Source organism: Panthera tigris, chromosome B3 (genome assembly GCF_018350195.1).
Source record: "Panthera tigris isolate Pti1 chromosome B3, P.tigris_Pti1_mat1.1, whole genome shotgun sequence".
Taxonomy (NCBI): domain Eukaryota; kingdom Metazoa; phylum Chordata; class Mammalia; order Carnivora; family Felidae; genus Panthera; species Panthera tigris.
This window is the reverse complement of record NC_056665.1, coordinates 86,565,071-86,578,364: the sequence shown is the minus strand read 5'-3', so window position 1 is coordinate 86,578,364 and position 13,294 is coordinate 86,565,071. Positions and strand designations below refer to the sequence as shown.

The following is a 13,294-nucleotide window of genomic DNA, read 5'->3' as shown; positions in this document are numbered from 1 at the left end:
CTTAGTCTCTAGATACTGATACTGCCTCATCTAGAATGATGGGATTGTAGTACTTTGCACCCAGGGGAACACTGTTGGTCTCTGGCTGGAATTATCCAATCACAATGAGCTAATTTATTCAGCTGGGACTGTTTACTGAGCACTTACTCTATGCACAGAATGGTGCAGAGCATATTTATATACCAAGAATACACTGATACAGGGTAAAGTGGAAATGACTACTGTTAGCTTTTGGCATCCTATTATTACTAAAGATTCTCAAAGCTCATTTTTAGTTTAAGGGTTTAAAAACTCAGAATTTGACTAATCAATGGGCTAGGCCTATGGAGTAGGACACAGCCCACTAGGAAAATTCACTGCTGTTTTAGCAAGCTGACTAGAAAATAGACCTGGATTTCCAGAAATAACCTGAGAACTCAATATATAGAAAGAGATTTCTTTGATATGATATTCTCCCTTTGCCAAAGTTATACACATACATGTAAGTACAAACACACTCACATTCACTAAAAGGGCATACTAGGAACACTTAAACCATTGTAGCTTGTAAATATATGTGAATATATATACTATACAAACATATCTTAATATGTAACTACATAAAAATATACATATTATATTAATCATCCCATATTAGTATCCACTCCATTAACTTCAAATCAAATTCCTATGTATGTGCAGTTGAAGGCAAAGTACCTGAAACACTGTAGTCCTGGAGTGCTCTAAAAGGGCTACTCTTTCTAAACAAGCAGGCTCTATAATACAGTGCTAACCAGTTATTAGGATCTAAGTGAATTGCCACAGAAAGATCTTGAGTTGCTTGCTTATAAAATTGCCGTTTAAAATATGCTCTTCCTCTGTGTGTCCTAGAAAAAGAAAAAAATTCAATATGTATTGCAAAACACACATTTTCTCTTTTTTCCTTTACAACTAATTTTGTATTTGAATAACAATTTCTGATTATTTCCACTTGCTCCCCAAAAAAGGTTAGCAATGATGTTAATAGCAAAAAGGATATGAACTTTTTATAAATAAATATACTTTATTTTATATATAATTATATGCTTATTAATAATATGCTAATTATATGCCTACTAATCTTATTACATTTCTTCTACTTATCAGAGAAATGTATCAATAAAATAAATATGAGTTTATTTATTTTTATTACTTATTGAGTACCCAAAATGTTAGGCTTTAATTTACGTAAGATTGTTCTCTAGAAAAAACAAATAATCCATTTTGAAGGAAATGGGCCTCAGTGAGTGGAGTTGTTAGAAAATTTTTCTTTGGCACTGAAAATGCACCCAAATAAATAGGAGGCTGCTTCACATGGATGAAAGCTATTGCATCAATTGTGTGATTGGATTTTATCTCCATTAACTTCTGACTCCAATTTCAAAATTATCATTAACCTACATCAATTCCTGAAAATTCCATTTTCAATCATTTAGTAATGTAAAGCAAATCAGCTTTTAGAAATAAAATAAGGCAATTAAGGAAAAACAGGAGGAATAAGCTAATAGGTTATCTGCTGCAAAGAAGTTAACATAAATCTAGTTGGGGGGAGGGAGAGGGGATAAAGAGATATATAAGAAAGTTATATTATGAAATCAATGATAACTTGGGGAAAAGAGTGAAGCCAGTACATTGGCAGACTGGTAACAAAGATCTCTCAAAAGCACTAAGCATCCTGATATTCATGATATTTTATCTTTCACCTAAATGTTTATTGCCCCATCTTTAAGAAATGTCTTATTTATTTTCTAATAAATATAACAATTTTATATTTATTGTTAAGTATTTCTGATTGCTAAGAATACTCCTAGTGATTTTTCAGCATATTATATGACCCCAAACTTAAAATTTACAGGATAAACCTTTAGTAATATTTCTGTAGGATGCCATTAAGTCATGTCAACTCTTCAAACATACTGACTTTTATATCTTTTCCTTATTTTGTTTCCACTGCTTCATACTTCATACCCTCCTCAGCTCACACCTGTACTATTTTACTCCATTCCTAGTTCTAGAGTAATAAGATCTGATCGTCAGATAATAAAGATCTCTTTTCTCAAAAACTTTCAACAAACCCCTATTGGCAATGGAATGAGGTCAAATTCTTCAAAATGGCATATAAGGTCTTCCATAAGCTAGCATCATCTTACAATAGCTTTAATTAATCTTCTTGTTCTCCAACTAATTTGACGCTTTCCTACAAGTAACACGCCTTTTACTCAAGAAGTAGACAACCAGAATAGAGCAATAACTAGGGCAGAATATTAAAAGACTTTCTAAAAAGATTGTCCTCCTTTCAAATGACTACAAGTTGGGATAATTTTAGGAGCAAGTTATCTCAAACTTTCAAAGGACAAAAATTATCTAATCCTAAAGGATATGTTCCTAAGAAAAGAAAACGATGGAAGGCTTAATTCCTTTTGAAAAAGAAGCCAAATACTGAAAATACAATCTGACTATGAAACTAGAGAACAATCTCACTACAAATGTAGATGAAAAATCTTCAAGAAAGTAAAAACAAAGAGAACTCAGTATAGTTTGATAATATTCCATCCAAAAATATATGAGGTCCAAGAGGCACTTATCTTTCAAAATTAGAAAAACTGTTAATATGAGATTCCTATAAGTAAATGAAAATTCCTATTATTACTAACAGTATTGTTAAGTTAAAGTCAATGCAATGATATAAAGTTGTGAGATTAGAACAGAGAAAAACTGGCAGAATAGGGAACTTCAAAACTTCATCCTTATATAAAGGTAATGAACATGCTAACACCATCAGAATCAACTTTTTTAGAACTCTGGAATCAATATAATTAAAAACCTCACAACCACCATGAGAATGCTTTATACAGGAAAGAAATCTACACATCAGATGAAGCTCAGGATGCTAGGTAGGATAAATTCAAAGAGATCCACACAGAGACACCTTATGATTAACCTGGTGAAACAGAGACAAAAAACAAAAAAACAAAAAACAAAAACAAAAACAAACAAAACTCTTGAAAGCAGGATGAGCGAAGTAACTTCTCCTTTACAGAGGATTTTCAATAAGACTAACAACTGATATCTCATCCAAAATCATGGAGGCTAGAAGGCAGTGGAATAGCACACAGGCATGCCTTGTTTCATTGCACTTCCCTTTATTGCATTTTGAAGATACATTTTTTATTTATTTTTTAATTTTCTTAATGCTTATTTATTTTTGAGAGAGAGAGACAGACAGACAGACAGAGTGTGCAGGGGGCAGGGGGAGCAGAGGGAGTGGGGAGGTGCAGAGAGAGTGGGAGACACAGAATCCAAAGCAGGCTCCAGGCTCTGAGCTGTCAGCAGAGTCCAATGCGGGGCTGGAACCCATGAACCATGAGATCATGACCTGTGCCAAAATCGGATGCTCAACCAACTGAGCAACCCAGACACCCATTTTTTTTAATTTTCTTAATGCTTATTTATTTTTGAGAGAGAGAGAGAGAGCGAAGATACTACATTTTTTACAAAGTAAAGGTTTGTGGCAACTGTGCATCAAGCAAGATTATTCACACATTTTTTCCAACAGCATTTACTCACTTCATGTCTCTGTGTCACATACTGGTAATCCTCACAACATTTCAAAGATTATTATTATATTTGTTATGGTGATCTATAATTAGTGCTCTTTGATGTTAGTTACTATTGTCATTGTCTTGGGGCTCCCTAAACCATGTCCATATCAGACAGCGAACGTAATCAATAAATGTGTGTGTTCTGGCTGCTCTACCAACTGGCCATCCCCTTGTCTCTCTTCCTGTCCTCCAGCCTCCCTATTCCCTGAGACACAACAATATTGAAATGGGGCCAGTTAATAGCCCTACAGTGGCCCCTAAGCATTCAAATGAAAAGAAGAGTTGCATGTTTCTCACTTTAAATCAAAAGCTAGAAATAATTAAGCTTAGTGAGGAAGGCATGTTGGAAGCCAAGACAAGCTAAAAGCTAGAACTCTTGCACCAGTGAGCCAAGTTGTGAATACAAAGGAAAAGTTCTGGAAGGAAATTTAAAGTGCTACTCCAGTGAACACATGAGTGATAAGGAAGTGAGAGAGCCTTGTTGTTGACATAGACAAAGTTTTGGTGGTCTGGATAAGGATCAAACCAGCCACCACAGTCCCTTAAGCAGAAACCTAATCCAGGGTAAGGCCCCAACTCTCTTCAATTCTATGAAAGCTGAGAGAGGTGAGGAAGCTTCAGAAGAAAAATCTGAAGCTAACAGAGGTAGGTTCCTGAGGTTTAAGGAAAAGAAGCCATCTCCATAACATCCAAGAGCAAGGTGAAGCAGCAAGTGCTAGACATAAAAAGAATACTACCACATGATTCTATTTATATAAAGTTAAAAAAAAGAAACAGGCAAAACTAAACTAAAAATATTTAAGGACACACACTTATGTGATGAAACTAAAAAGGACTACAAGGAAGTGATTAAAATGGACATCAGGATAGTGGTTGTTAATCTTCTAGGAAGGCAAAGGCACAAAGGGGTCTCTAGGGTGCTGGAAATGTTTCTTGACCTGGTAATAGTTACACAGGCATTTACATTGTGATAAGTCATTAAGTTGCACACTGGTACACTTTTCTGGATGCATCCCTTATTTTACTATAAAAAATTTCAATATTGAACAAATTGCGAGTAAAAAAATGATCAGGTACAACTACATACACATTTAAATCTCTTCAAAACAAAACTTAGATTAAAGGAAAAAGCAACAAAATGAGAACTTTTTATGCACAATAAGGTTGGAAAAAGCAAAGTTCATTATCAAACTTATAATAAGATATTACAGAAATCTATATAAACAGTTCTCTGTACTCAGTGAATAAAAAGGATATGAAAGAAAACTTAAGAAAATATAGGTCAATATTTTCAAAATTGATAATGTATCTAGTATTTAGGAAATGTAAATGAAACAACTCTAAATTGTCATTTTATGCCTATTAAATTACCCACTACTGTTAGGACTGAAAATTGACTTCACTATTTTTAAAAAGCTGTCTGACATATTTCCAGCAATTTTCTTTCCTCAGAATGTATTTTAAAACAATAATTTCAAAAACCACATCTAAAATAATTCCTACCTGGCTTGAGAATTTTGGGGATCTATATTTAATAAAGCTGTAAAATCTTGTATGGCTGAAATCCAGTTTTCATTTTCATAGTAAAACATCCCACGTTTCAATAATGCATCTGTTCTTTTGGGGTCATAAAAAATGCACTACATGGGGCATGGAGGGGAGGCAGAAAAACATAACACAATAATGAAAAAAGAATAAAACACAAGAAAAGTATATCATCTCATAGCAAATTAACTAGCTGACAACTACGTTTTTAACTTTATATTATATAAATGCAAACTAACTTAAGATGCCTAAACTTTCAAATTTGCATTTAAAGACCAGATCTTCAGTAAGAACATTTATCAACAAATTCTAAAAAGGGGAGGAGGTTTACTGAGAGAGGGGGAAAAAAAAAAAACCCAGCATATATCAGAAGCCAAAGCTTTTGCCCACCAAAATTTTTACTGATAAAATTTCAGAGGTGCAATGTTCAACTAAAGTGGGGTTGTATTAGATCATAGCATTTATCCCAATTAAAGATGATATATATTAGACTACATCAAGGCTGATTCAATCAAATCAAATATGTATTAATCTAGTCCCTAAAATGGTAAAAAGAAATTAATTGGTATTGGCCTGGTTTATTCATTTCACATTGACATGCAAGGCAAGAGTGAAAAGGCTACATCATTGCATATTCAGTTGTAAACTCCTTGCCTATTGATAGTGGGGGGCTGGAGGGGGGGAATGGGGAAGTGAAGCACAAAGACTACTGAGTATTTTTTAAAACAGTAGAAAAAGAAAAGAAAAGAAAATCCTAAAGATTTTGAAGCTTGTTTGGCCTCAAGTGGCTGCATTAGTCAATGCATGGAGGAAATGAACAGGAATAGATAATCTAATAATTTCATTATCTTAGAAGAGATTTTTGGTCACTTCTAGTTTACAATCCTCTTGAAACAAAAGAATGTCAAGTATGAGCTAACCATCATGAATTAAGAAAAAGGGTAGTTGGGAACACAGAAAGCTAAGTTATTTAAATAACTTCTAAATTCTCAATTGTATTAAGAAGTAGAATTTAGAGTTAAGTCAGGAGATCAAGGTTACAATTCTGCTGCAATTAGGGGACTATTTGGCTGACTCTAGCCTCAAAGTACAGTTCAGCTAAAAGTTCACTTCTTCAAGGGAATTCCCTGATATTTCCCAATATAAATATATAATTAAATATATATTTACCCCTCCATTATCTTTATTTCTTTCATAGCACTCATCATAAATTGTATGTATTTATGTACGTATTTATTTCTGTAATATGTCCTTTAACCTATAGGCTCCATGTAAGCAAGAAACAGGTCTGTTTCATTCACCAAAATTTATCCACTACATTATACAGTGATAAATATACAGTTGATAAATATTTGTGAATGAATGAATGAATGAATGAGCCAGCAAGCACAGCTTCTTTAAGAGCAGATGGGTTCTCTGTAGAAGAGAATCAGCCATGTCTCAAGAGTTAAGAGGTGGAAAATAATTTGCTCTCTTGTCTGAAGGGAAGAAGCAATTTTCAAAGGTTTCTTTAAACACTTTTCATGCTTCAGAAGAGCTAGTAAAGTCATGCCTCCCTCCCGGAGTTGTTTCAATGCACCCATACCCAACTCTTTGATGTAAATCCATTCATTCACTAATAATAAAAAAAATCATTGACATAGCATTAATATCAATTCTACTACTGAGTGCTCTAGGTCCTAACATATAATAAATTCGTTTTTATTGTATAATATATGTGAAAGACACTCAATGACTTGCTCTAATATTAGGAGGAGAACATCATGATCTAAAATACATAAATGTCAGCATTATATATGATAAAGCTTACCTTAGAAAAGTCATCGATGGCCAGAACTTTGTTTGCTATTTCATACATCTCACCCCTCCTGAAATATATATCAGCATCTGTGGGCTTGCACTTAATTGCCTGGGTATAGTTTAGAATTGCTAAAGTAATGTCTTTTCTTCCCCTGAAAATTTCTGCCTTTGACAAATATGCCTCTAAAGAAAATTAAAAAGGTAAAATTTAGTTTCACAGTCCTTTTATTAACTATGAAAATTTTAATCCCTTTCCCTCCAAAAACATAGAATAATGTTTCTATATTATACTTTCTTAACCCTTAAGGGTTTTTTTTTTAATCTATTTCAACAATGCAGAATTTGTTCTCAAATGCTGGTAAGTATCTATTTGTGGTTATAAGCATTTTCAATTTCAATTTTAAGTAACAAAAATGACCTTTTATCTTTTTGTATATCTGAAGTGTTTCATACTCTTAAAGTTTATAGTAAAACAAAAATTTATGGACTTTGGCAGAAATAGGCATAGATCGAAAAACATTTATTAAGCTCAAGTTATATTCTAGGGGTATGTTATTCACGCTGTGGATACAAAGATGAACAGGACATTTTCTCATTCTCAAAAAGTTCCATGTTTAGTCATTCAAGCTGGTTAGAGGACAGTACATAAAGGCAAATGTATAGATTTCATCCAACCAAGAAGTCTTAGAACACTAAAACTCTTCAGAGATTTGTGGTCAAGAAAAGATTTATCAATCACTTCTATAACTAAAATTTTAAGTTCATATCCTTCTTGTGCGATGACCATTAAGGAACCAATTTATTGTAATGTACACAAGGACATTAATTAACATTTAAAACCATGGTGAGTATTTTGAAAACACCATAGGATCATACAAGTCCCATATATACAATATCAAGAGTAAATTTAACTTTAAAGAGCAAGAATCATTTTTGGAGACTTATATCTATTAACTTCTATATCTTTACAACACCACTAAGTGACCAAAGCTTAGGTAAAGATATAAATAATATAACTGGACAGAAAACCCACCTGCATTATTTTTATTATATTTATTTACATAATTCAAATCATCCAAAGCTTCATTAATTTTGTCTTGGAAAAGATAAATAAAATGTCGGTGCCAATAGGCATTGAGGAACAATGGCTCCAAGAGTATAGCCTAGAAAATATATGTATAAATTCAATTAAATTTGGTTTATTGAAGGAAGATATCCCAACAAATGAATTTTTAAAATACTATTGATCCCAATGGCATTCTATGTGTATATTATAAAATGATACCTCCCAATCTGACAGACAAAATGTAGTGTTTTTCATATCAGTCATTTGAAAATGCCAATAATTATAATTTCATAATCCTACACTTATACCACAAAAATTCACTGTTCAAAATTCTAGTAGAAATTATTACATACATTCTTACATAGAGAGGACAATTATATAACAATATTAATATAAGTACAAATTATTAACATTGTTATTTTGATTAAATAAAACTTACTTCCTGTAGATCTTTCAGGGCACTCTGCAACTTTCCCAGTTTCCTATAAATAGCTCCACACCTACAATATGCAAATGCAGGATATTTTTTCCTATCATTTATTTCTTTAGTCAAGATCTCCACTTCGGATTCATAATATTTAGTAACTTCTGGAGAAAGACCAGACTTCAAAGAATCACTCAATTCTAGTTTTGGTGGTTCTTTCATTCTTTCAGACATGTCGTTATGGATAGATATTTTAACTCTTTTGTGTGTGGTTGTCTTCTGATGTTTGTGCTTAGAGAACATATCAAGAGCCCATGTTCGAGGGTTAGTATTTTCTGGAATTCCTCCCTTACTTTGGACAAATTCATCAAAATTTAAACACGAAGGTAGACTGGGACACTGAAATTTACGTTCATATAATGGAACTCTGAGTAAATATTTCTTCTGTCCAGGAAGGATTCCATGAGATGTTGATCTAGTTATTAAAAGAGTGATTTTTAAATGACAGAAATACAATTATTTTTATAACCAATAAATCAACTCAGTTTTACACAAAATTAGTTTCTCTATTATTAAAATAAAATTACATGCTATTTTCATTCAAACCAAGTTCTCCTGTTCATTCTTCAAAATTGTAACATATGAAGAATATGTAGAAACTCTATAGAATTTATGAAAGCAGAAGATTGTTATTAAAGATGTAGCTTTCTTCGAATACTGGAAATAAGGGGTCAATGTTCCTTTCAAGTTTAATTTATAACCCTGTCCCCAACCAGAGAAATTACAATGGGGAATTGAGGAGGTAAAACTTGATGTGAGGAAGGCAATGTCATCCAAGAGTTTGGAGAGGACATGAACTTTAGGAAATGGGAAGAAGAAAAGATTTAACTACACAGTATGCTACCAAATTAATATCCCAGACGCCACCCTTCTTTAGTAGACTATCAAATTAGAGAATACCTAATATGCTTTCAAATGCTACATTTCTAGTATTTTCCTCCTCAAATTCTCCATTTTCTGAAGTTTTCATTCAGTAAAATTTAGCATATGATGGGTATTGTACCAGCCACACAAGTGAGAATAAGTACATTCTATTGGAAGAAAAAATGTAAACCCCATCATTTCATAAATATTTACTGAGTTTATACTGTGAGAAAGACCTATTGCTAAACATTAGGAGAATTAAAAAGTCAGTATTCTTCTCTTCCCTTACATTGTGTCACTCTCCATTCCTCTCCACACTCTAGTGCAACCTGCCATATCTCTTTTGCCTAGAGTACAATCCCTTCTTAATACCAGACTTCTACTCTTACTCTTTGTCTAATCTGTTCTCCACATGGAAGTCAGCATGCTTGCTTATTTTTTTCTTAACAAATGTAAATCAGATCATGTTACTCCCTCCAAGAGCTTCTCCTAATATCTAGAATGCAAATCAAGCTTTTCTTCATGGTCTACAAGACTCTACATGATGAGGCCCAGGCATATATCTCTGATAACACTACTCTCTCGCCTCTCAATTTTCCAGCCATATCATCTGAGAGCAAGCCTCAAGGCTGTTGCACTTTTCAGCACTTCTGAATGGCTGGCTCCTTCTCAATTCATATTTCCTATCAAATGTTACCTTAGAAAGGCCTTCTGTGCCAGATGCATTTTGTTTCTACCTCCATGTTCAACTCTACCCTTGTCTACTTTGCCCTCAGACCCGGGGGACTTAATCTGTTCAGACTATATTCATAAGATCCTTGTTCTCTGTCTTCTAATTGGGTATGTCCAATTAGAAACCCCAAAGAGGAAAGGAGGAGAGTGAAGTCAAGGTATTTATTCCTCTGACACCCTCCTAAAGGGTCGCTTCAAAATGGCTATGATCCTTGACCACGGATCACTAATTTTTTTTTTTTTTTAAGGAAACCCTTTCTCCAAAATTCCTCTTCTAGGTTCTAGTAATCACTCTTACTTTTTGTCCTCTCAGACTTAGGGGCAGAAAATGCTCTATTATTTTTAGCCACAGCATACTACATTATCATTTGTGGTTTCTTATGCCCTGACATTTTTGTAAATTGTGCCTTTATTATATTTTCATAGAATTATCCTAAATTGAGAGTGCTGTTTAGTACTGGTACCCTGACTGATAAAATAATTGGTACCCGAGGTAGACTCAGGAAATACACACACAGAAGGATCCTAGGATAAACTTCTTCCCAGGATAAAATAGGACACAAATAATCCACGGTGTGTGGTCGCATCAAAGCTCCTCAAATTATCACTAGTGTTAGCAGGGGATGGTGTCCAGGTGGAAGGCAAAGTTGTAGGAGATCAAGTAGCTACCACTTAGTCACTAGGACAACAGTAATGGTTATAAAAATTGTGGAATCACTTTACTTCTTTCAGACCAAAAGAGAAGAACAGTACCTACTAAATGCCCAGATTCCCTAAACCTTGGATACCATGATAATGAAGCTACTGGAAAAGGAGTAGGAAACAAATACAGGATGTGAACATTTGAGCAGGCACGAATGAGGCCAAGAAGTTTGAATCTCCAAATTTCACTTATCCTCCCTTGACAGAAGAGACTGCCTGAGGTACTGTCAGATTCTCCAGTCTGAGAGACTCAACCCTCTCCTGTATAAATATCTTTCAATGACTACACTGAGATATTGCTTCATATGTTACATAAAATCTGATTCAAGGACTCCTCAAAATCACTCATCTGGGATCTGCCGAGCCCTCTCATGGAGCTACAATGACTATTGTCCCTCAGTCTCTTACATACCTCCTCCATGGATGGGTGGTTGCTAGCCCTAGCCAGTGAAGCCTTGCTAGAACTTCCTGCCAGTCTCTGAGTGATTCTCAAACTTTAGCATTAGTCACCTGGAAGACTTGTTAAATGCAGATTTCTAGTGTAGATTTCTAGCTAGATTTGGTGGACAGAATTTTAACTCATGGAGATCAGTGGTAAGAACTAAAAGACTGCAGGTCCTCAGAAAGTGAGATATGTGGGCAGCCTGCTAAGGTGTTCTTTGATTTACATAAATGAAAAACCTTTAAGTCTTCTGGGCATAGGTGTAACCAGCTATAGGTGGGGTTTAAAACCTCTCATGCAGCTCTCTGACCTCAGCTAGTTCATATCTAAAACTTCTCACCTGACGGGAAGGCCAGGCCAGGTCCCTCTGAGGAAGGATCTGGCAATGTGGCCCAGGTGGATTTAATGAAATTTCCCCCAAATTTTACAAAGGTCTGGGAGAGAATAAACACCCAAACCTTCTGAGAATTATTAGATACTTAACCCTAAACTTATGTTGATATACAGATACCCATTGTGGATGCCACTGAAGTTCACAATCAAACTGGGGGATTCTGAAGGTCAAGTGATATAAAGAATCTTGGTCTGAAAACATCTAACAGAATCTAGTGAGACATGGACCCATCCTGTGATAATTTCCCTAGTCCCAGAATGTGTAGTAAGAATGAATCAACTTGATAATTGTGTAAACTACACCATAAAGAAGATAATAGTAGTAAGGATCAAGTAGAAATCTTTGGAACTGCCTCCATTCCATCCCATACCACCACCCACCAAGATAGCACACCAAAAACAATACTAGGCCATCAGGGAAATTACAGACTAGTAGCACTAAGGAAAATATGTCACCTATTGTTTGGGGTAGGGGGAAAATAAATTCTGCCTCTCTTGGGGATGTAGTGGCAGCAAGACGGGCAAAAGAAAATCAGGACTGAGACTATAGATTCACTGTCAGGAAGTAGTGAAGTTTGGAAGTTTTGATAGAAGTGGGGACCATGGTCAGTTATTCTAAAAAGAGACAGAAGGAGATGCATTTACAGGGATAAGAGGGCCAATAGCAAAAGGCCTGGTCTGAATCTCAGTTCACATCTTCTTGCTGCAACAGTAAGCTTCTGAAGAAGGTCTCTGCTAGTCCCTCACTGGCTGGTCCACCAATATTGGATTCAGAGATCAAAGCCGAGGGAAACTTCCAGAGAAATGGTGAAGCTACAAAGTTATTACAGACACATAGCATCCTGCCATGACCTAGATGAGGGGCTAGGCAACAGGGGTAACCTATAGTAAAGGGACTGGCAGAAAACACATGGGGCTGGGTTTTTAATCAACTCAAATGGACTTCGGCAGGAGTTACTTTCCACAGTCAAGCTTTGACTTGATATATGAGTACATACACTGTCTGCTTCTAACCATTTAAGGGAGCCAGCACGAATGAGTATAACTAAACAAGCTTAAAGGTCAGATATACAGTGGTTAAGAAGGATAATTCTGTGTTAACCAAGTTAAGATTCGTGAAAAAAGATCTCAAGCTATACAAATAAAATTATTTTTAAAGTTTCTCCATAAACTTGTTTTAAAATAACAATTATTTAATAGCTACACTTTTGTGCTAGTTTAAATTAAGATTTTTTAAAAAGAAGAAAGCTGTACTAATGTATTATCCTAGATAAATACTCCTATAGTTTGTTTTACTGCCTCCACCAAAAGGCTCATCCTATTACACCTGTTGGCAGTATATACAAATTTCAAATTCAGTTGTTAAAAGGCAAATAAATCTCTTTAAATGGTGAAACTTTATAATCAAAGTGATAAAGAATCAGTAAGAGGTAAAATACCCTACCAAAATAGTGTTTCATCTGCTTATATTCTTTATAGAGACAGAAGCCACTTAGGTATGGCCAGAATGGTGCAGATATTATCCTTTCTAGGATAGTAACGATTCATATGCTTTGAAATCAGCAAATGTATCAAAAATTTATAAGCAAATTTCTGTTTCTTATCAAAAATATTTGTCAACTTAGAAAAACCTATGTGAAGTCTTC

The 13,294-nt window shown here is 34.5% G+C and overlaps 1 protein-coding gene across 5 annotated transcripts in view; it reads right to left on the bottom strand.

Annotated features, from left to right (window-relative positions):
* The window catches only part of TTC6 (tetratricopeptide repeat domain 6), a 198,148-nt gene that overhangs the window by 52,132 nt on the left and 132,722 nt on the right, over positions 1 to 13,294 (bottom strand). For all 5 annotated transcript variants that reach the window (XM_042989590.1, XM_042989588.1, XM_042989587.1 and 2 more), the window contains exons 12-16: positions 8,471 to 8,930; positions 7,999 to 8,128; positions 6,976 to 7,148; positions 5,124 to 5,260; positions 697 to 866 (exon numbers count right to left, since the gene is read on the bottom strand). In XM_042989590.1, coding sequence (XP_042845524.1) covers positions 697 to 866; positions 5,124 to 5,260; positions 6,976 to 7,148; positions 7,999 to 8,128; positions 8,471 to 8,930 — 1,070 coding nt within the window. The remainder of the gene's footprint in view (positions 1 to 696; positions 867 to 5,123; positions 5,261 to 6,975; positions 7,149 to 7,998; positions 8,129 to 8,470; positions 8,931 to 13,294) is intronic.